A 24,092-nucleotide genomic window follows, 5' to 3' on the forward strand; every position below is an offset into this window, starting at 1 on the left:
GATTACATCATCCTCTTATTAGGGTGAGCTTGTATGGGTCAAGAAAAAAGCATATTTCCGAATTTCAGCTTTCTGTCTGTGGACATACAGAAAATATAAAGTGGATGATGTCTGTCGAACGGCCGAATCAACAAGGAAGGTAGGTTTCACTATGGACCACACATTTTGTATAGCCTCATCCCAATGGCATAGTCCAATAACCCCAATTACATAATCATAGTACAAAATTTGACTTCCAGTTGCAGAGTCCGAGTTTTTGTACCCAAGTCTTCAAATGTCATTCAATGAATGTACAAATGTATTGGATGTTAAGAACTGTGCCCCTGATAGATGATGTTGTGGATCCTAGTGTTTGGCGGTGTGGGACAAAACTTTGGATCACGAAATGTAACAATTTCTTGAAAGTAAACTAAAATGGCTTTGTGCATCTCACGAGGGAATCGTGTTCAAATATTATATTCAGATTCCTATCACACCACACCAGTCCCAATCCCCACACATTTGCATGTGTTAATCAAGAACCGCAAGACCAGTCATGTTCAGCTAGCTGTACATGTATTAAAACACTTAGAGCCACTGCGCTAAGAGCCATTTTGATTTACTTTTATGAAGATTTGAGGAAAAAAATTGAGCTAATGATAAAGCGTCAACTTACACTTCATTGCTGCTACATAAGTAACCATGACAATTTATTTCTCCAATGAAATGGAACGTTCTTTACAATCAGTATGAAACCGTCACGCTTATTGGTCAGAACTCGATCACAGGAGCGACTCGAGTGTAAACTAGTTTCACCAACATCCAATTATAATGAAATAAAATCATATTTTCTCATCCTTAAAGTGTTTCTAGGAACATAAGGTGTTTCTAACTGTCCTACAGAAATGTATGTTCCAAGAGATTTTGAAATTCACTGTGTAATCATTTAATTCTTTCAAATGAATACATACATTAGCAGAAACAAGAGTATATTCTAAAATTAATTAATTTTCTGGAAAATACATTCCTGTTGTGAGACGGTTTGACACAATTTATCGAGACAGAAAATCAGAGATACATGTACCGTATAAGAAAACATGGAAGATAAAAAAACCGAGAAACAAAATTACATTGTAAACGAAGCATGTAACATCTTGTAAGCCATTTTATAGCCAAATGTTCCAAATCGTCTCCTTTCTCCAACAATATAAATTCAATTATTAAATGAAATACCTTACAGGACTCAAATACTTTTTGGCGACATAGGGATACTACTTAACGAATTGAATATTGGGCCATTTCAGAAAATAGACGCACACCTCCTATAGAAGAGTTTGGATTTCCGAACTTTTAGTCCAGTCGTGATTGCTGGAAATTCACTTTTTAAAGTGTCCAAAGGCGAAAAATCCAACACACAAATAGCTGGAAATCCTCTAATTGAGAGTTCATTTTGGACAATTTCATTCATTTAATAGCATTTCCAAGCCTTTTTCAGTAATGCCATCTGTTTTCAGAAAGCAAACATGGAAATCCAGACATTTATTGAAAAGTAACTCTTCTATAGGGGGTATGCACTATTATTTTCCCGAATAGCCCATCGTATAATACTTGGTATTAACATCACATAAAATACAAAAATTCCAATTAAATTTAATTTTGCATCTTGCAAAAAAACACCGTAAGGTAATTGAAAATTCATACAAAAATCAAGCAATTTTAAATTTGCCATACAAAAATTTTGGTATAAAATTACGAAAATGGGAAGAAATTTGATTACTTGTAAATAAATAAAATGCTCAAATCTTGTTGAGCATATAGTAATTATTGCATACACAACGCAGGAATAATTAGTACCGTTTGGAAAATTATTGAATTTATGCACTTATTAATTCATATAACATTATTACAACCGCATGAACGATTTTTAATTGGCGTAATCATTTTTTCTCATTCACAATTATAAAACATGATCAATATTTTAATGTAAACTCATGATTTTGGTTTCGTTTATCGGGTATTTAATGTTTGACTTCAGAACGGAATACTGTATAGGGAACAAGGAAGGTTTGTTGATTTGAATCTTATCAGCTAAGTACACTGAAAACATGGCCAGGTATAACATTGAACAGTCTTTTCAAAATAGAAAAATGCGCATAACCAATAACTTAAACATCAGCCTTGAGAAAACATTGGAATAATAACTGCAAAGCTATAATGTACGATCTTATTACTAATATCAGTTCAGCATTTCGGGTAAAGAATAATAAAATTAAAATTTGAAGGAAATTGTACATTATGGCTTTGATGTGTCTAAAACTTTATGTCTCTGAACACCAGTGTGAAAAGACACACAAAACCACAATGTGGCTTTCCAAGTTTGACACAATTCAATCCTGAATTCGAACATATTGTTTCATTTTACCAATGTTAACGTGCAACACTGCGGCTGCCGGCCTATTGAAATTGAAAAAGAAAAATGATCAAAAATATTTGACAATACCATTTCTTTACAGAATATGGTGTTGGAATTGGGCCAGAATTTTGATATAATCACTTGTTATGGTTGTGTACGCATTAACTTTAGGCGATGTACGCATCAAAAACGACACGTCCAAGTCTAAACCACCATTGTGTACTGTCTTTCTCTCTTACTTGTATTGTGGTTCACTGAAAGAAAGTTATAGAATTGTGCTCGCAATTCTTTCTTTGATGACTAACAAAATGAGCTACTCATCAAGAGTTAGTGACCTACAGACCTTTTTATTCGACGTAGAATATTCGATGTAACATAATCCATATCTACGTTATTTAATCTATTCCCGTTCTATTTCCAGTAATGTTCAACTTCTAACGAATGTTTGATGACTTAAAATCGATAATATTTTTCTAACAGATATTATACGTAATATATTATCGATTTTATGGCATCAAACATTCGTTAGAACTTTAACATTACTGGAAATAGAATGGGACTAGATTAAATAACGTTGATATGTTGCACCAAATATTCTACGCCGAATACCCGGAGTCTGTAGCGGCACTTACGATATTACACACTATTTTTGAACCACATGCAGTTTCTTTAGTACCGGTATATTCCTGATGCTACCATTGACAACCTGTAACAATTTACATATACACCATCGCTAAAGTATCTGTTTAACATGATATTAACATGACGACATTTGGTCCGGTCAACAAAAACAATTCTCTGAATTTTCGTCTGTTTTTATGTTAACTTATGATATCTCAAAACTTACGTCAGTGATTCTGTAACTATGCCGTTCTCATCTCTATTTCCTTACTTCGGCAAAGAATCTGATAACCAGAAAGTGCTCGATGCAATCAGCGCTTTGAAACTTTCTTGAAAAGGCGCTTTATAAATGTTGTAGTATGTAGTATGCAATACACCGATATATGTGCAGTTTTATGACCAAATAGATCATTTGTTAAAAAAAGATTTCGCCGACACAATATTTTTACATTTTGGAGGCAAATATTCAAAAGTATATTTAAGCCAAAAATATTGATAAACAGGGAACTTAATGTCAAAAACTAGGCGTTTTTGTTGACCGGACATACAACTAACCAGCAACCATTTTAAATCTGTGACATCAGCCAAAATAAGTCATTTGTCGGACTGAACCAAGTTTTGCTCAATTTATAAATTCACAATTATGCTGAATATCCTCTCAATAAACGAGTTAATGATCTTGAGATACGAATATTTGCATAGAAAGCAAAATTAAACTTCTACGCTACTCAAAATTTGGTACACTCACTGGAGAGCTTTCACCGGGTCAACCGGCATCTTCAGCGCATGTTATTGCTCTGAAGATTTGTTATTTTCTGAATATTTTCACGTTGCCGAAAAGAACAAAACACAGCCGTATGTCAAGATCAGTTTCGGCGACAAATGACTCTTTTTGCTTGATAGTGCACTCTTCTTTCGTGTCTTCTTGACACTATGGACCACAATGGCCTCATCCCAATGGCATAGTTCGATAACCTCAATTAAACAATCTTAGTGCAAAATTAGACCTCATGTTTCAGAGTACGAGTTTTTGTACCCAAATGTTCAAAGGTCATTCAATGATTGTGCAAATGTATTGGGGTTAAAGAACTGTGCCTTGATAGATGAGCATGTTGTGGATCCTAGTGTGAGATATGATGACAGTAGTCTCGTTATAAACATTTCCTATTCTTATTTCCCTTTGACAGTTATCACATATTATATAACATCATTCTTTCATATATTGCATGCATTTTACAATCATATGACTATTACTAGTATTTCGGCATTGTTGACATAATGATGCCTTTTCCGAGTCTGACTTCAGCTTCATGATGACGTCATGGTTATAAAGTGATATCTTGATGATCATGTGACATCATAAAGCTTGCATGTCTTTCATGATAGGGAATAACTCATATCACACCCAACTTTTGTTTTCTATCTTGAAATGTTGAATGAAGTCTGGCACGACAGAAGTCACATGTTATAGTTAGAAATCTTGAGTCAAGGCACTTGACAGAATTACATTACAAAAATGTGAAGATATTGATGCATTAATTTAACTATTCCATTTGTTATAAAGACCTGTTTTGTGAGGCTATTATTACTAAAGCGAAAACAATATTTTTTTGCATTGATCGGTATTAAAGTACCATCCTAAATATCATCTTATTGAAATTCCTTCTTTTAAGTTAGCACCACTTGCTCTGGAACTTTGAATAAATAAGGCCAAAACATTACATAAATACAAAATTTCGTCTTGATAAGTACAATGTATCAGGGCATTCATAAGAACTGGAATAGTTCAAAAAGGTTTTTCCTTTCAAAGTTTATCAAAAAAGTACTTTTCAGTCAGTCTTAACAAGCCACGACCCTGCCATAATGTCCCGGGTGGTGTGGTGGCGTTATTTGACTCATTTCATTTTCGCGTTTCCAGAGTGCGGCGTCCACAAGCATGTGTAAAGGATTGAACTTGGCTTCTTCTGTAGCACCACTTACAGACCGACCACTAGCTGTTAGCGGGGTTGCGAGCGGTCTTGGCGGGGACGGCGGAGGGGTGGTGTGTTGGTGTGCTGGCATGGTCGACGACGCGCTACTGTAATAATGAAGTCCACTGTTTGGCGAGTAGCGATGAGAGTCTGATGAGTGTGGAGGGAGTGGGTACAGAGTCTGTGATGCCGGGGATATAGCTGTTGGTCTGTATAACGGTGTAATTACTGGATACGGAAACATGGATGGACCGGGGTAACATGTAAGAGAAGATGAGGGCTCATTGCATCTGAGAAGATTGTGAGTGTCTGTGTCCATTCTTTCCTCGCGATCTTGCTCTTGGTCAGCACTTGGTGGTCGTGTATCTTCACGTTCCAAATGTGGGGGACTATTGCAGGCTGAGAGGTCATCGCGAGAGTAGGGCGGGGATTCGTACCCGCTGCTGCTTCCAGACAGATCAGGAGCATCATCACCCATGTCGCTATTTTCTACTGGCTCCGGGGAGCCACAACTACCATCAGATGCGGACCCCATGTTACTGTCGCCGTCTTCTGAGGGCGTGCTTGTGCTGCTTGAGCTACTACTCGTGGATTTCCCGGATGTGCGACGGCTGATCGTGAACTTGTCGGGGTCGCGACCTTCTTGCCGGATCATATCGGGAAGGATTCTTCTCCTTGCATTGATGAACCAGTTGCACACTTGGAGGAGGGACAGATTAGCTAATCGAGCAAGGTGGACTTTTTCTTGATCATTTGGGTAGGCATTATACCGATGTTCATACAACCACATTTTCAATATGTTCACAGATTCCTTTGGAAGGTTACCCCGTCTTTTCTTAGCAGGAGGACCCCCGGAACTGTTGGTTGGTGTACTAATGGGTGTAGTATCTGCCATGGTGGTTATGTCGCTATAGGTACTGTTGCTGGCAAGAGGGGCTGGACGGAACTTCTTGTGAATGACTCCGTCGGTGGGTGCATGAGGCATGGTGGTCTTCTCTGGAGAATTAGCTGCAAGATCAAAAACACAAAAAGAGAACAAACATTAAATAAGGTATACAAATAAAGCACCTGGCGGGAATTGTTTACTTTCCAACTACAACTGACTTGTCAACATAGGTGCGTAGGATATGTACACATAGCGATTAAATGATAATTACTTTAACCTTTGACCTGACAAATATCAATCAGTCGTTTCCGATATTTGCTTCTATAAACTTGTCAAATCCAGTATCCATGGCAAAAAAAACTAAACCAATACTCGGAATGTTTGTAGCCTACATGCGGGCATGCACATTAAATATATGATTTAAAAAAAATTATATAACAACAGTTCAAAGTGAAGTCAAAATGCCCGGTCAGAATACAGTCTGCTAAAGCTATATCATGAACCTATATCATCAACCAAAGATCATCAACAGTATACATGAGGTTAATTCGACACCCTTTGATTAACCCCATGAGAACTACCTGCCGATTGGCCAAAATGAAACTTTCATAATCAATTGGACCAATCAGCAACATTGTTAGAATAATTTCATCACCCCCAAAAAAATTGGGATGAATTATTTGCAAAACTCCATTCTGATTGGTGATTAAAATGAAGATATCATGTAATTGACCAATCAGAGGCAATGTTAGATCGCCATGTAGTACACAGGGGGTTAAGAGCCACGTTCAGGTGGAAACTGAAGTCCACGTTTTTCATCAAACAGATCAAATCGGTAATGATTACATTACAAGCACGATAATAATGTGATATTTATTAAAGGATCACTTGACACGTTGCTAGGGTCTCAATATGTAAATATCATGGCGCCAGTCAATTTTACACGTACATAGGCCTTAAAGTATAAAGAGTAAAACTTGAACTAGACGAGAGGGATAATATTGGTTGAGGATTTACTTGAATGGAATAAACACTCGCTTCATTGACGCTGAACATAACAAGTCTTCCTGATTACCATACCCTTGAACTCGCGATGGTGAGCCTACCTGTGCGAAAACCACATGAACGGGCTTTTTCAGTCGCTGTCATCGCAATTTGCAGTTAATTTGACGTTTGGGTGGGTCAAAAACTAGAATTTATGAAAAAAAGGTGAACATTGTGTACTTCTTTTCATTGGATCGGAGTCTAGCCTTATCGATGGATATAAATAATTTGTTTCGATAAGGATCAGTAATATACTTATTTTAGTTTCTTTGAACGCGAGTGGGCGTTAATGTTGATAAACAAAACAATTTGATACACAATGTACGTCACTTGCTACTTCAGAAGCTCACTGTAAAATGTGAGTTGTATTGGTGGATGGTGGGTGTAGTGGCTTATTAAATATAGAAATTGGTAAATACATGTTAAATATACTATATTTTTCTTTTATTTAACGGCAAATATTTTCAGATACCATCAACCAGTAGATTCCTGATGAAATTGTTCAAAATTCAAAAATATCTTCTCAAAATCAGGTTAGCGCCCCCCCCCCCAAAAAAAAATTTAAAAAGAAACGGGAATCATGCCAAAGACCCATGACTTATAAAATATTAATACATCCCTTAGTAAAACGTTGGTTAACCATTTTGAAAAAGGAAACAAAGGCCGTTCAAGTAAACTACCGTACAGGTGCGCGACAAATGAAGCGTCACATCGCGGTCCCATCTACCACCAAACATAATCACACCCCTACAACAGGTGCTATTCTTTCAAACTCAAAACAAATCTGAATAGAAATTCAAGGCTTTCCGATCACAACAAAATTACACACATAAATAGAACCACATTGAATAGCCTACTTTTTCACGTCAGACGTTTTATACACACACCAAGTAAACTATAAAACACAAAAGCACCTGACTTGAAAGAAATATTATTTAAACATAAAATTGACTTCTAGTTGGGCAGGTTTTATCAATGATCATTGGACCCCCGCTCCAGGGGTGAGGTTCCGGTGGTACCAAATGATAGTACCAATGCAAATATATCGTTTCCTCTTTGTGACAGTCGTGATATAAAACGTCAAATGTACAAACTCCAAAAAAATAATAATTATGAAAGAGAATATTGTTATTTATTCACTATTTATACTATATTGGCAGAATGCCAAACGATATCAGCTGGTTGTGGCTGCTACTGCGTGGCGGGAAACAGCGTGTAAAGGTGAAATGACACATGATGATGCTGATGACACTGATTCAGACAGTAATTTGCTAGCGGCAGAGGGCGTCAATGTAGCTCTTCATTTACAAAAAAATACCAGCAATGTGCATACAAATACAATTATACTTCGTCAAAAATTAGTTTTGTCAGCCACAATGTTTTGAAATTTTAATATTTATGATGAATACCCACAATATGCCTTTCATCGTAAACATTATCATTGAAAATATATACACGCGATTAATTTTGTTAATTTAAATAATTTTATAATCACAAACTACCAATGCATAAATATCCATTACTTACGCATTCCACATGATGCGCATTCGTGACTAGGCCAAATGACTAATTTTAGTTTCAATTCATTAACTAATGAACTCAATTATGGAAAGACTAAACCACCATTATTCAAAAATAGCTATGCGTATATGTCCCGACCTAATCAAGCATGAATCGGTACAATTTGTAACAAATATAGCCACAAGTATTAAAACGTCGATATTTGTTGACCATTTTTTTTAAAAACGTAATATAAAAATAAGTACAATGGCCTGTTTATAAATAATTAACAGCATGTTTATTGTTTAATAATATTTTGGTCCCAATTGGTGTAATTTGTTTCTATCCCTGGATGTTTACAACTGGTCCCTCGTGGTCGATGACAGTGCCCTTGTCATATTAATTTTCCAAATTAAAAGGCAATAATAATAGCAAAACCATCTTTACAATAATTACCATTGACAAGTAATCAACCACTCCTAGTGATGAGCTGTCGAGTACTTAATTCCCAAAAAAAGAAAACCACATGTATGAGTAAAATATTACTAATGACAAAAACACATTATTTACATCCAAGTTTATCAAACATATCATTATGATAGTAGCGATATAGTACACGTCATAGTTTATGGGCGCTACCGTGGACCATGGCGTGGACTGAGGTAGGTCGCTATTAATAGTACATGACACTGCATGCATTGCAGACCAACCGAGCATATGACAGGAAAGAGACCAGCACGAGGCTGGACTCCTCGGAATTGTATTTTTGATATTTGATAAACATAAATGCGTGGTGTGTTTACACATCCGGGTACCTCGTGCCTGGACCATGCACATAATTAACATTACTAATATCGTAAAAATATCGATTACGCAAGTAAACAGCATAGTGCTGCCATGATGTTGGAGTTGCCGGTTACCATAGCAACGTGACTCAGTTACCCACAATAGCAGTTGACACTGACCATCATCCATCATATGAGCATTACATCAATATCATTTTCGTCTCTCAAATGACCAGCAATTCATTTCACAAAGCTTGTTTTCTCATCATCTCGGCATAATTATCACCATCACACCATCTCATATGTGGTTCTTTGGGTGGTGTGCAGCATTATCTTGTTGTTGTTGTTCTGCCCCCCCCCATACCGTTTGCTCATTTCCCCTTCACACCGTTTTCTTCCTTATTATTAATAGCTGGTTAAAGTTAATAACCAACGGCTCCTGAAAGTAATTTTGAGCGAAACCCCTTTGTATTTCATTAGTTTCGTTGTAAGCATAACACGTACACGCATCTTGACAACCACTCGACGCGACAGTACCTGCGTCTTTTAAAAACTAATTTTCGTCATAAACGTTGATAATAAAAATTATTAATAACCGAAATATAAACCATGCACAATTACGAGCTGTCAGTGACTGAAACTGTTCCTATCTTTCCTTGAATGAAAGCTTTTTCGACATGCAAAGTGCACCCAGGTGCTACGTCTCAAGTGAAACCAGCAACATTCATACCCGTAAATTATATTAAAATTTGAAGAAAAAAAAAATAATTAAAAAAAAATGAACAAACGGGATATGCCTATTTAATGAAAACTGAGAACATAGGACCTGACACAAAAGTGAAACTCCCATCAGATCAGTCACAACATTTATTTAAGGGTTCTATTATATTGGATATTTGTTTCGATCCACATTGTTTTCAAGATATCAATTATACCGTACCATCCATGCATGTTGATATTTTGTAAAACATTATTAACAATGATGTTTCGAAGGAACATTTTCGATTATTAAGACTAGTCTTATTATTTCAAACAGAAAAACAAAACAAACACTGAAATATACCCTATACGCGGAATAATGTGCCTCGTTTAAAAAAAAATAAAGTGTTAAACATTTTAAATAATGAAAAATGTCTACAAGATTGCGAGTGTTCTTTTTTCTAGGGTCTGTGGTGTTACATATCTATCATGTGATACTAAATACCCCTATAGTATGTCTACAATACCGACAACCGTAGCGGTTCGTCCGTCATAATTAGCATCATCACTTATTTCACTAAATTGTGCATTATTCCAGCTCATATTTAAAAATGATAAATGTTCACTTATCATAATTAAAACTGTAAATTGATAAGCAGAACACATGAAACAGATACTGAAACGACCGGCTAATTGAGGATAGATTCGGAACAAAGAAGCCTCGTTTAGTTTAAAAATAAGGTAGGCCTAATCTTGGTCTTTATTATCGCACACATGGTACATGGAATTTCAAATTGTTGCTTGTTTAAGGTATGATCCGACTCATGTATACAATGGTCACCATATTGAATTAGGTCTATTTATTTTCGTCTTTGACAGTTCCAAGATTTGCATTGTCCGCATGCAAGCTGACGCACACGCGCTCTCAGTCGGACCGTTGTCCTTTTAAAGAAAAAAATCGATCACCATATCAAAAAGAAAAAAAGAAATCAAAAATTAAAATTGGCTACAGATGCTTTTGACAGCTCTCATTCGATAATAATTATTTAACAGTGCTATTCTTTGTTCTGCCACACGGGCAACATGCTGGCAAGGGAGCTCGTCATCTGAACGATGGTAATTATCTTTCCAATAAGCGGTGATGTTCACCGGTTGCACTCCATTGAATATTTCGATAAACCACTGGAGTTTTCTTTTTATGCCTGAAAATATGATCAAAACACCACGTGTATAGTATTATAGTCACACGGTGAAATTATATACACATCCGTAATGAGAGGGGGGTAGTGTAACGGAACCGATATGAAATGTCAAAATTAAAAAAGCACGATCTAGACTGCAGATGACAGATTCGAGCTAACGAAAAGAGATGATATTCTTCATGATTGTTTCACATGCTGCAAGATCCAATTATTTTAGAGACTGTCAACGTGGTATGGATTGGTTAAGTGCAAGTCCAGTAAATAAATATGGCAATTCAGCAAAGGGTCTATTTTTTGTATGAAAGTCCTCTTCTCAATTGTGAGGCCAGCTATCCCTTTTAAGGGGATTTTTTTTAATTTAAAGGTTTAGGCCTATATAATTATGTATTGTATGACTCTGCTGACATAACTGAAATATGTAACAATATTAATGTTGCACAACCAAGCCCATGTTCCGACGTACTAATAAATTGACATTAGTTAATTAACATCCTCATTGAGTATTCTTGATCATCAATGCCAGCTGACGGCCAAGTCACGACTCGTCAGACATAAACCTCCTAAAATCACGCTGTTATTTTCATTTTTCATGAAAATTATATTCTCTCTCATGGTAACACGTGTATAAATGTGAATACCTCCCGCAATCTTGGGTAAAATATCATTGATTTGATAATATATTTGTACATCTATATTATATAATATCCAGGGTCAATTCTAAATCCCCCTCATCCCACCATGACCTGATTTTTTTTCATTGCATTTGTAGTATGGCGTGAATGGTAAAAAAAATGGGAATTGTTAAAAAAATGTTTAATTTATTTTCATGAGATCAAAAAGGTTCAATAATTATCAAATTAATAATAACAACAACAAGTCTCCTCTTTGGTGGGCATAGTTGATTGTCTATACATTTTGTGGCTTGCTCCGACCTCGCATCATGAGAAAGAAATAGCCGTGGGCCTATATCCAAATAATTATTAAATTCTAAGAACTCGTACGATACAAATAATACATTGGGTAACATAACAAGTGTCATCATCAGTTCATCCCGTTATATTTATCTTTTGTCATGTGTTGGAACAAGTCGATAAAATCGTATCCAATGATTCATTCCATTCGCTTTAGTTCTGCCCTTGTTTTCTCTCAATCGGCAACAAAGAAAGAAACAGCTGACGGTCATTTTACCACCATTGTACTATTATAGACATCGCAATGAAGCGTCATCACTAACAAAAATGTATCGAACCACATTCTAGAATCTGTAATCGAACTTAACTCTCTTGATCATTCAATAGGGCCCTACTCATTCTCTAAAAATAGGAAAAATATGCCAAGAGTTGTGATTATGATTAATAAGTGAGCTCCAAACTGAAGAATCTTGTAAAAACTAAGATTGTTCTTACCTCGGTTAGAAATATAGCTTGATCTCCAAATCCGACGCGCGAGAATATTTTCTGTAAAATATCTTATAAAGCTTTATGATGATGACATTGTGTTTTGTATACAGTTTCTATTTTTGTACTATGAGAAGATGAACGGTAATGACGTTGTGCACTTTTCACACTTATGACAAGTAGGCCTAGTCATCTACGTACCAGTACCAATAATACACTTTGCAATTGAATCGACTGTCATCATGTCATCGCTAATTTTGGCCAACCGCCACAAAAAGAACTTTCAATTAAAAACCTCGAAGAGCCTTCAAAATAACTCACCACATCGATAATTCCCAAGAAACTCGCACTTCTATTTTGGTATTTGTGCAATACGACATTGACAATTTATTCTTGTATCAACTTTTGACAAACAAGAGTTCATCGCAAAACAACACTATTCTTGCCCGGGATAAACAAAACAAGGAAATAGTGCATTTGACTCAATTACAAGACAAACCACCGGAAAAGGGGGTAATAGCAAGACAAGGGCCAATCTCACTTGAACACAAGTGTACGGGGACAAAGGAAAGGTCATTCCAATTCAAACGGCAGGATATAGCATGTTTCCATCCTAATATCCTTTAAACTGTCAATAGTTTTTATACGTCTACTATTTCTTTATTATTTAAAAGCGGCCTCAAGGTGTCTGGTGCATGGCTTGTTGCCAAAGTTAATAGCTGAGCTTCTGTACCCTAATTACCTCGCTAATTTGATGGGAAGCTTCGAAGGGCTATGATATTTTTAATAGCCATATAGGTAACGACAGCATGGAAGTACTTATGTTTAATCAAGATGTCGTTACAGACTATGGACAAGTTTGACATCCCCGAGATTCAAGGAATCTGATCTTATTCTTCGAATTGTTATTGAGGAACGTTAGTGGGAGCATGGAAATGGTGGGAAATTGATGGTTTAAGTAGAAGTTTCCTTCATTGGTGCATGCATTCTCAAAATCTAGATGCCTGAAGACACAAAAACAGACATGCCACTTTAGATGTTTAGTGCCGTTCAAACAAACCTGAAACTTAACTTGTGAAAAGTCGGAAATATCGGGTAAATTTGCGCGTTTCAAAACAGGCAGAAAAAAATCAAAGTGTGAAAATTCGGACTTTGTAAAAAACCAGGAATTCGTGCAAGAGCCAATATCAAAGCCAATAGGCATGCTTGAAAAAAAAATCGCTAATTGACTGCTCTTTGACTTTATTCACCACGTGCGTGCATGCATGGGTCTACACTATACGACATGCCTGTAAAAGAGCAAAAAATCCAAGAAAAAAAAAAATAAGGTGAAAAAAAAAAAAAAAAATTGGGATCAAAATAACTTGTTGCCAACATGTTGCAAATCCAGTTTGTAAATGAAGGTCAAAATCCTGATCATATCTCAGGTCACGTCTGGCGTTAGCCCAAGGGAGCATTTGACATTGGACAAGATGGTCCGCCTGATAAATCCAGGGTCTAGCTGGCCTGCCTGGTGTTTCCCCGGTCACCCGTGTGACATGTGGCACGGGTTGAACCAGGAAGTAGAGGGCTAATAAATCAACTCATCCACGCGACTCATGACATCATCGGTTTCTCTTGAAATTGTCAACTTTGCCCTTCACTTGTCAATACCCACTATGGACCACAATAGCCTCATCCCATAGCATAGTTTTATAAACTTAATTAAAATAATCACAGTGCAATGTTGCAGAGTATGAGTTTTTGTACTCAAAGGTCGTTCAGTGAATGTGTATAGTATTAGGGTTATAGAACTGAGCCCTGATAGATGAGCATGTTGTAGATCCTAGTGATTGTGTATGATGGAAGTGGCGAAAATACATGACCTCGTAGATTTGACAAAAACAAAGAAACAGATTTTACAAGACACATATCGACATCGCTTTTTAGAATGACACTTCAAGTTCAAAATGAATGAATTAATGTCAATCCTCGAGATCATACAAAACTTGAGATGTTAAAAAAGGCAAAGGTCATAGCGTAAAATCGACAGTCAATTGATTTCTGAGCATCAATAGAGCAATAAACATATTTATTATGTCATGATATAAAATGAACCTGACCGGTGCACCTATGAAAAGACCGGGACCCGTGGCTACGGATATTCTCACAAAATAACGTCATCTCAAATTAAATCACACATCCCACCACCAAACACCCTCCCACCGACACCTAATAAAACACTTAATGTGCCATAAAATAAGAACAAGAAACAAGTTGCGATGTTTCGAAATCAAACTTCCGTTCTGGATTTCAACCAATTTCGCGACTCTGCAGCAAGCAGTGATCCGCGAGGCAGTTTTGATTTACGTCTTTTGTTTCAAATCCGATGCCTTTTGAAAAATCCAAATGACAAGTCTATGACCAGTTTTTAAGAACTGTCAAATTGGAAGGAAGAAAATACCCGGAAAAGGAATTTTAATTCCACTTTCTTCTCTTGACCTCCAGGGTATGGTTTATTCTTGGTGTACCGGGGATACGAGTTCTGGTAGGATGCGATAAGAAATATTGGGCGGATACTCACTACCAGTTTCAGGAAGCTATTATAATAAACCTATTTGCTTTGGTTGCATATATCCATAGGACAGAGGAAGGCACGCGTAAATCATTAAAATCAAACGCTTTCCGAAAAGCGACATTTTGAGCTTCACTCTCGATCTTAAAACACGAGCAGGGCATTGTTAACTTATAAAGTGCTCTTTCGCTTTCATATTTGCTAACTTCATAAAACGACCAATCGTGTGCGTTTCATTATTAAAATTTCAATACAATTTACAAAACCTTTACATAAATTTCTGGCCTACTCTGAAGAGATTTTTACGGAATACCATGACAACGGTGAAATGTTTTAATGTAAAAAACAATGGTATCGGCCACCAGTGGAGGGACGACCCCCATTAAGCATTTGTATGTTCTGAAACCCCACTCACGGATTTACAATGCAAATATACGATGGGCAATATCATTTTTTAAATGAAAAAAAAATCATCAATCAAGCCAAGCGTTTCATTTTTTTGTATCAAAACCCAAAAATTACAAACATAATCACAGGAACCCTGTGCGAAGGTCCTGTGTTATGTTTTCACCTTTTATTGTAAAATTAAATAAGGAAGAACAAAAACTTTGCCAAGGGCAGCCTGATAATCCCTCGAGTAAATTCACCTCGGTTTGAATTTATTTTAAATTACTCGTTCCATCCTCTTTTTAATGATCATTCATTCAATTGGTAAAGCCTTTCTGCACGACCTCGTCGGAACAATAACATGTATAAGTACAGAGTATAGGTACCGCAATGACAAATGCTGTCAATGTTGTTTTGGAGAGATTGCTGGGTATTTTGAATATCTTCGTTCAATAATGAAAATAATAATAATAAATAATATCAATAGGGTCGTTGGATATAAGATGTCATTGGAAGGGATGCGCAGGATCAAAGCCTTCAATGTATCTGTTTTATAATAATAATGTTATTTAATGGCATCTACATCGATGAACGAAAGTGTGAAAAAATGATTTTTTTTTTAACGCAAGACAGAGCCTGGATCTTTAATTTTAACCCTTCAAATGCCTCACGATGACAATTTGAGACCTTACTAAGTGTGGTTTTTTTCACCTGACACTTACGAAATGTCAAGCGAATCACTAGCGTATTTTACATAAGTTTCAATATTATTACGTAATCAATTGAGTTCCCAAGAAAAAACAATGAATATCCATGTGTTTCTAGATCTGTAATTCCACATTTACAATCGTCTGCTCAGTAGAAACATGAATGTGCAAGCATATTTATATATTTAAAGTTCTCTGAACCGACCACCTTGAATTATCGACTGAATACCAATATTCTCCGATGCATTCAAACAAAATATCTATTTAAACTCGACTCGCTATTGTCCCTGTGACAGCACCAATGCAGTTTCTATTGTCTACGTTTCCCGCCATACGGTGCTATAAATAAAAATCAAAATATCTATTTGTATTTATTATCATTAAAGGGACAATGACAAGATGGGTAATAACCCGTGATCAAGTCGCCCAATTGGGAGACTTATTACAATTTCAGTCCCCTGACTTGACAAAGTCACTCCAATACACGTGCACGTATAGGTGACCAATAGTTGAGAAATTGACAACTTTAATAAGCGCCCGCAACATTCAGTAGTTTCCTGTCACATTAGAAAACCAACGGTCAAGAGAAACAAAATTGGGCGAGTTTTCAGGTATATTTGGCTCGCGATTCGGTCCGACAATTGTTTGGTTCTGTAAAACTTGGCAATTAAATGAGAGCCACTTTGTTGTGTCATCTCGTGTGTAGCGATGTGACCAATGCTGCAATGAGCACGTTGACAACTAGAAAATTTATATTATTTCTGACACATGACGTGTGTTGAAATTGTGGCTACCATTTAGCAATGACACAAAATGTATAATAGCTTACGATATTGTGTACATGAATGATGAATCGTACATCATGATCACATTAATATTAAAAAAAAAAAAAATAAGCAGCGCCACAGCTGACACGTGGCCGTATGTGGGTTGGTTTCGTCAAATTAAAACAGACATAAAACGTCGAAATACACCATAATTCATTAGCTAGTATGACAGAAATGCATCACTAAAACCATTAATGAAATATGAAAATACGCCGGCTCACTCAGTAGTTCATTTATTATGCCTGCATATCGCATATACATGATATAAAAATTGTATGTGTAGTGTAATGGCGTCACGCCGATCGCTGGCGAGCCGTCAAAATAATAAAATAAGAAGAATGACAGGCGATGACAGCGGTTGTCATCTACATAGCGTATCCATTAATTAATTAAGGAGAAAGCATTATTTATATACAAGTTGTAGCTTGTCGAACATGATACGACAACTCTTCCAAACCTGTCCACTCACCAGATGGACAGTCCATTCAGTCAGCGAGACAATCACGTGGATCCTTTGACCAGTTCAATTAAAGTGTTACATTTCAATTTCAAATAAACACGATACAAGTATTAAAATACCTTCCCGTTTCAGACTTGCCAATTTTAACGTCACACGTGCACCGTTTTAAACACAAGTCTTCGTGTCATTTCCCATTTATCAAAAGAAATTTCAACCGGCACTCCTGTTATTAGGCCAAATAAAAAAATAAACATGTTTCACGTCCCCTCCCGCTTCCTTTTTGAGGTTTCCTCAAATATATTTTATTTTTTGAAATTCAGTTATAACTTTTCAAAAAATATATCTAGGAAGTTGGGATGCATTCTATAGCCTTGTTAAGATACAAGAAACACTTTAGGAAGGTTTTGTGATCATTAGAGGGGGTGTAACTCTCAGAACAACAAATAAAAAGGGCCTCCTCCTTTTTCCAGGCATGATTGTATACGCTAAAACAGCTCTAATTATGGGTATTTACACCAATTTTGCGATAAAAAATAGAAAATAAAAAGCCCCCTCTTCCTCCTTTTTTTCGAAAACCCTGACGTGAAACATGTTTTATTTTTTACTTGGGCTTATTAATTTTCAAATGATTCGGCATGCCTTGGTGCTTGACGAAATAATCATTTCAAAACTCAGTTAATAATAAAGAAAGAAAGCATTCAATTTTTTTTATTTTTTTTACCATCAGGTATGGCGAATCGATCAGGCATGAAAGCGAGGAAGGCACGCACAATACAATAGTCTGATCTCCATTCATTCAAAGAAATGAGACAATTTTACATTGTGTATGCATACAAACCACTGGAGAATTGAATTAAAAGAATTTTTTTTTCATGATAATGGATATTGGAGTCAGTCAACGGACAATACATATGAGTTTGACAGGTCTGTCGAGGTTGTATGGTACTTAACAATAGAAAGAAACATTTTAAACTACAACATGTGATGGCTTCTCACCACATTTTTGTAAAGATTTTCTACCTGAGTAACTGTTTGCTTTTTATGGACCAAACCATGCATCATCATGAGTAGCCGAAAGGGGAAGTCAAACTACTTTAAACTGTCAAAAAACTTGAACCATGCACTTGCTATAAAAAAAAATGCTAAAAAAACACCTATTTAAAAGACCACCTAAAAATCTTGCTTGACAATGACATTTTATGGGCCTTTATTGAAGTTTACCCACTATTGATTAGGGAACATTAGGGTACTGACTAAACAGACCACATGAATGGAACAAAAAAAATGCAATATCGACCGGATGCAAAGTTTATTGTTAGCTAACATTTTGTTTCTCTTTGGCAGGTATGCAAATCACTTAAATGACCTAATGGAGGATGTCATGTGACTACGAATGTCAACTTGGACACAACCACATCATAAAAGTGGGGAATAAACGCACTTTAATTGAGGCCCTAAAAACTTGTAAGAATTCAAAACATTCTGTCATCAGGTAATAACAACATTCTACTTAACCATCCACAAGGTGGTAAAAAGATATCATAGTGCACTGATAATTTGAAAATCTGCTTTTGGACAATAAAGAAGTTTAAACAGCAACCAGTAATGGAATGGTATGCCAGCGTGGAGGTCTATGTCGGGATTTAAGTAAATAAAGCCTATCTAAATTGCACCTCGTGAGTTGACTCATAGCTTTGTGCAAATTGCTATTGGTCCGTGTTTGAGACCTACGGGCCTTTTCTTGAAAATAAATTCCCTTCCATGACGTTGCATGATTTCTATGAAATACCAGTGTGTCAAGAAATTTAATACTTGAAATGATTGCGTCTTTTTGTTACAAATCATGTTTAGGCCTCAATATATAACATAGGTAATATAATCTACAGGTGTAAGATATCTAATCCTGAAATTATACAATAAAAGGAATTTCATATTATTATTTTTTTTTACATTTTGATTGAAAAATTACTTTCACTTTTCTGACATTTTACCGAGCGTGAACGACGTCCATGCTGACGACGGCCCGCATGGACACAATAGGGGTATAAATACCCATAAACAATGGAAACAATAGCCAATATGCATGGAGGGTGATCTTATGTATGGGTATTTGGACTGTAATATAGGTAAGAAGTACCCTTAGGGGTGATTTTGTGGTATACAGTCAAATTATGCCATGGTATATATGGTTGACTAGCTAAACAGAAGCATGATCATGATAATAACAATATAGGCAAGGTTAAAGTGACTACCTGCTGTGTCAAAAACACCTGAGAAAAACCTTGGATAGTATTTGCCACTTGTTCTTAAATAAATTTCAAGAAAAAAGAAAATGTATTAATGATGTTAATGTTGTATTCAATGAAATAACATGAAAATATGTGAATGATGTTTGCACTGGGTTCTAGTTATGAATTTTAAATAGTGCCATTTGGAGCTGTCATCCCCGTCACATTACAAGGTTGGGTAGCCATGCTGAAAGTATTATTATCATATTATGTCAAATTCACCATCACCAGATTGTGTCCAAATTTGGGCTCCATGCAGTCATGTATTATGTACTCTAGAGCACTCCGTGAAGCCCTATCGGGTTTCAAAATGCCTGGTCCTACTGCTGATATCATTTAATTACGTGTTCCGTTGACATTTCTCTCTTGTGATGAGTTTCAAACAAAGAGCTTTCCTACTGTCAAGTTATCAGTATGGTATAACAAAAAACTTGACACAAACAATGCACAACACCTGTCCCTAGCTAACAAATTCAGGGACCCATATCGATTGGCGATCACTCTTGGAAAAAGAAATTATATGGTCAAAGCATGACATGATGAACAATGGTATTTGGTACATGGCCTGGTACTATAGGCTAAGAGTAAGAGTACACCACAACACGTGCTGTTCAATCTACAATTAGGCTATATAATAGTTTCTAGTCTCATGACTAAGCATCCATAGTAAATGTCCACGTAGTTTAAAGTATAAGGTATGATATAATATCATTTAAGATGAATAAAGGTATGACAGTCTCGTGATATGTTGTTGATCAGTTATAAATTTACTGATGATGTCATGTTGTTGGCGAGCCGTCATACATATTGATACGCTTGCATCAGATATACCGTACCACGTTGTCTTAATATCATTTATGTATACAATGTACATCCCTGCTATATACTAGTATACTACAATATCTATACGACTAGTCGACTACACGCGCATATTAAATATATATTCCTTAACATAATTGAGAATGCATGTAAATAAAGTATAATTCACTAAAATCGTATCATTTTCGTGCAAATTTATATATAAAAGAAAACGTAGTGAACTCCAGCTTACCTTTTTTGTTGTATATACGCATGCTGCATATGTCACTAGCGTCCTGCATGTGTGATCACCGTTGGTGTAAATTCCAAGTCGAATTTTGGTTTTATCGGATGAAAATATGCAATTTGAAGCAATCAAATTAGTTTACAACCGTAGTGTGTTGTTGTCGTAAGTCAGATAGATAAAAAACAATCATATAGCAGCGGTTTTCAGAGCACGTTTTTCCTTATCAATAAAAGTGTTCCGAGTTGAAAATATACGCTGTTGTCAATTCAGTTCGCAGTGTGTGAATGAATCACCAAATTGCCCGACCGCGTGTTTTGACAGCTAGCTTTGGCGAGCACATGGTCTAGCATCCGGGCATTTTGCTGAATCGATCCAACCAATAGGAAAGCAGCATTGTGACAGCTACGGTGTGTGTGTGTCTGTATACCAGTTGGAGGGCCATTCAACTTTGACGCGCTATTATTAAACTGTACGCTATGAATACGCACACAACGAAAATTTAAATTTGCTTGATTTGGGTTGCAGTTTTAAAAGCTTCCAAATTTCTCTCTACAACTCCTAATAGCTATATATTTTATATATAACTACAAGAAAGGCTTTCAACATTCCATATATGTTCACAAAAAATACCGTAACTTTGCAAGGAATATGATATGGGCACATAAACACAAATTTTTGTCATGAATTGAGATAAAAGAGTAAGAAAAACTGCTTTATTTTAAAAATGGTGCGAGTTCATAAATCAGGAATTTGCATATGATTAGAAACATGGCTTATTATCCTCATCTTAAAAAATCAAGATTTTTGGTTGGTTAAGACAAAAACCTGCCGGGATGAAAAGGGTATTTTACAAGACGGAAAAATACCAGTAAACAGTAGGTCATGCGACAACAGCATTGAGAAGGTTCATGCGAGCAGTGTTAAACTGCGCGCGCGTATTCACTGAACGCAGATGAATGGCGCGCTTGGGCGCAACAAAGTCACGCGCGTGTACTCGTTCATGGTGTCAAGTCACGCGGTATTGTTATGAAGTTGTTTACTTAATTTTCGTCGATGGGCCTAATCTGGGTAACCAATTTAAACTATTATAACAATTTAGAATTTTAAGTTCAAAATTTGAGACAAAGACTAATCGATAGATAAAGGTTGAAATTACTTGTCTGGCTAAAAATTAGAATGATTAAAGCGTTAAGACAGAAAATATCCGGGTTAGAAGTCCTTAGCAACGAAAATAAATTTGAAGGTAAAGCAAACGCAACAATCACGAATTCTAACGACAAAAGTAGACAAAATGGAAATCAAGTAGAGAATTGTGAAGATATTTTCTAATAAAACTTATTTGTTAATTGCCCAAGATGATTGGCTACACATAATACGATACATTTCAAATCGAAATTTTCCGCGGGAAAAGTAAAAAAAGCATACCCAAGAGTGCGACGGTCATTTTGGCCAAGGTCGCGTCCGTTAATAATTTGACCTTTAACGGAAAACGCGCATGATGGCCCTCCGACTGTATACTGATACATATTCATGAGATTAAAGTGCCGAACCAGTCATTGTATTGTTTGAATGAATGGAGAGAAGAGATAATAGGATGGCATTGACAGTTTAAATGAATTGAAACTACTCTACAACGTGGCAATGACAGATTAAAGGAAATCGGTCTTAATGATTATTTTAAAGCAAACAATTCATACCTTTCTTTTATATTTCTTCGCTATAAATTAACACCACTAGGTCAACACGACAAAACACAAAACAAGTTTAAAATCTTTTTCAGGATTTAACTTTTAATTTACTATTTGATGGTTTTAACTTTGGTCACTGCACTGATCTCCAAAAGCAAAATAGAAATACATGTTTTTGAACTCGCATTGAAAAGTGGTTTAGTGGCTTGTCAATGTTATAAAGATGAGCATACAATGTGTCATCGTCCCGAGAGTCACGACATGGCAGTCGCCAGTCATTATCATAGAAAAAAGGTAAACATCAAACTCTGGGAGAATAAATTTTGATTTCTCGAGAAATGTATGACTAGGCCTATGAGCAATGACCGCGAAGAGAGTTGACGCATTCGTAATGATTATCACCCCATATAAATGATACACCTCTTATGTGTGTATGTGCACCCCTACACACAAAATATAGGTGCAAAACCGACAGACCCCAAGGATCGGGAGGGGTGGACCATTTTACTACATAGCCCCTCAGATATTGCTGGTATATATATTGCTGGTATACCGGTAGGCCTACTCTTTACCGTAGGGGCCACTCAAGTATATGATAGTGTAGGCCTACGCATGCGTGACCAAATTATCTTAAACACCCCTAAACGAGTTTTACCCTGCCAGCAAATTTAATATAAAATTTACCCCCTAATGAGTTTTGTGGCTAGTAAAAATGAAAAAATGTAGGCTTACCCTTTTTGGACTCGTAATCAGGCCCGTACGCAGGATTTTATTGTTGTTAATTTAGTGCTTATAAATTAACACCCCTATATCTTATCTGTACAAACAAGTGTTTATTAAGTGTGCAAGTGTTTATTAAGTGTTGCTCTGTTGTTTTTGCAGTGCAAGCCCTCTATTGCCCCAGACCGGTGGCCCTATAGATAAAGAAGTCCATAGCACACGGTAGCCTATACTGCCCTGCCATGGCAAAAGGGCCTAACTAACAAATTGATTTTTTCGAGATAATTGATTAAAACCATGCTCAGCCTACATTGACTTGTACATGGTAACCCATCCTAATTGGGGTAATTATTAGTGTTTGCTGGTTAGAAAAGAAGTGTTTTATGTTTTTAATAGGTAGATATCGTATCCATTGACCTTCCTATGGTGAAAACTCCATTTCTCAAAAACTGTTAGTTAGGCCCTTTTGCCATGGGAGGGCAGTATACATTCCACACCCGGATTCCACATATCTGGTATCAATTGAAGATGAGGCTATCATTTTTCGTTCTAATGAGAAACATATTTAACTGATTACTTGATTTTTTTCTTGAAAAATTGGGGGATGAGGCTGTCGATCTGGTCCCGGGATCTGTCAAACCAAAGTATTCTAGCTAGAATACTTTGGTCAAACAGTTTTTAATATTAAATTTCACATGTTGATAATCACACCACTCCACGCCATAAATAAATTCTGCCAGTCACATTTCCCCAATATGAAATTTATTAAAAAGTAAAATTTTAATTTTACTTCATTAAAGTTTGGCGTAGGCGGGGTTCGAACTCACGGCGGCGGACTACTTTGGACCCACTAAAAACCCAGCGCCTTAGACCACTCGGCCACTTGTGTTGTTGGAATTTATTTGAAACTTATTTGTAGA

The 24,092-nt window shown here is 36.3% G+C and overlaps 1 protein-coding gene across 1 annotated transcript; it reads right to left on the reverse strand.

Moving 5' to 3' along the window:
- Positions 1–628: 628 nt before the first annotated feature.
- LOC140144690 (uncharacterized) lies at positions 629–21,069 on the reverse strand. Its single transcript, XM_072166500.1, has 2 exons — positions 20,771–21,069; positions 629–5,991 (listed from the first exon to the last, which is right to left on the reverse strand). The coding sequence occupies exons 1-2, from the start codon at positions 20,817–20,819 to the stop codon at positions 4,853–4,855; spliced, it is 1,188 nt and encodes a 395-aa protein (XP_072022601.1). The 5' UTR covers positions 20,820–21,069; the 3' UTR covers positions 629–4,852.
- Positions 21,070–24,092: the final 3,023 nt, after the last annotated feature.

The sequence above is a fragment of the Amphiura filiformis genome, unplaced genomic scaffold (assembly GCF_039555335.1).
Source record: "Amphiura filiformis unplaced genomic scaffold, Afil_fr2py scaffold_72, whole genome shotgun sequence".
Classification (NCBI taxonomy): Eukaryota; Metazoa; Echinodermata; class Ophiuroidea; order Amphilepidida; family Amphiuridae; genus Amphiura; species Amphiura filiformis.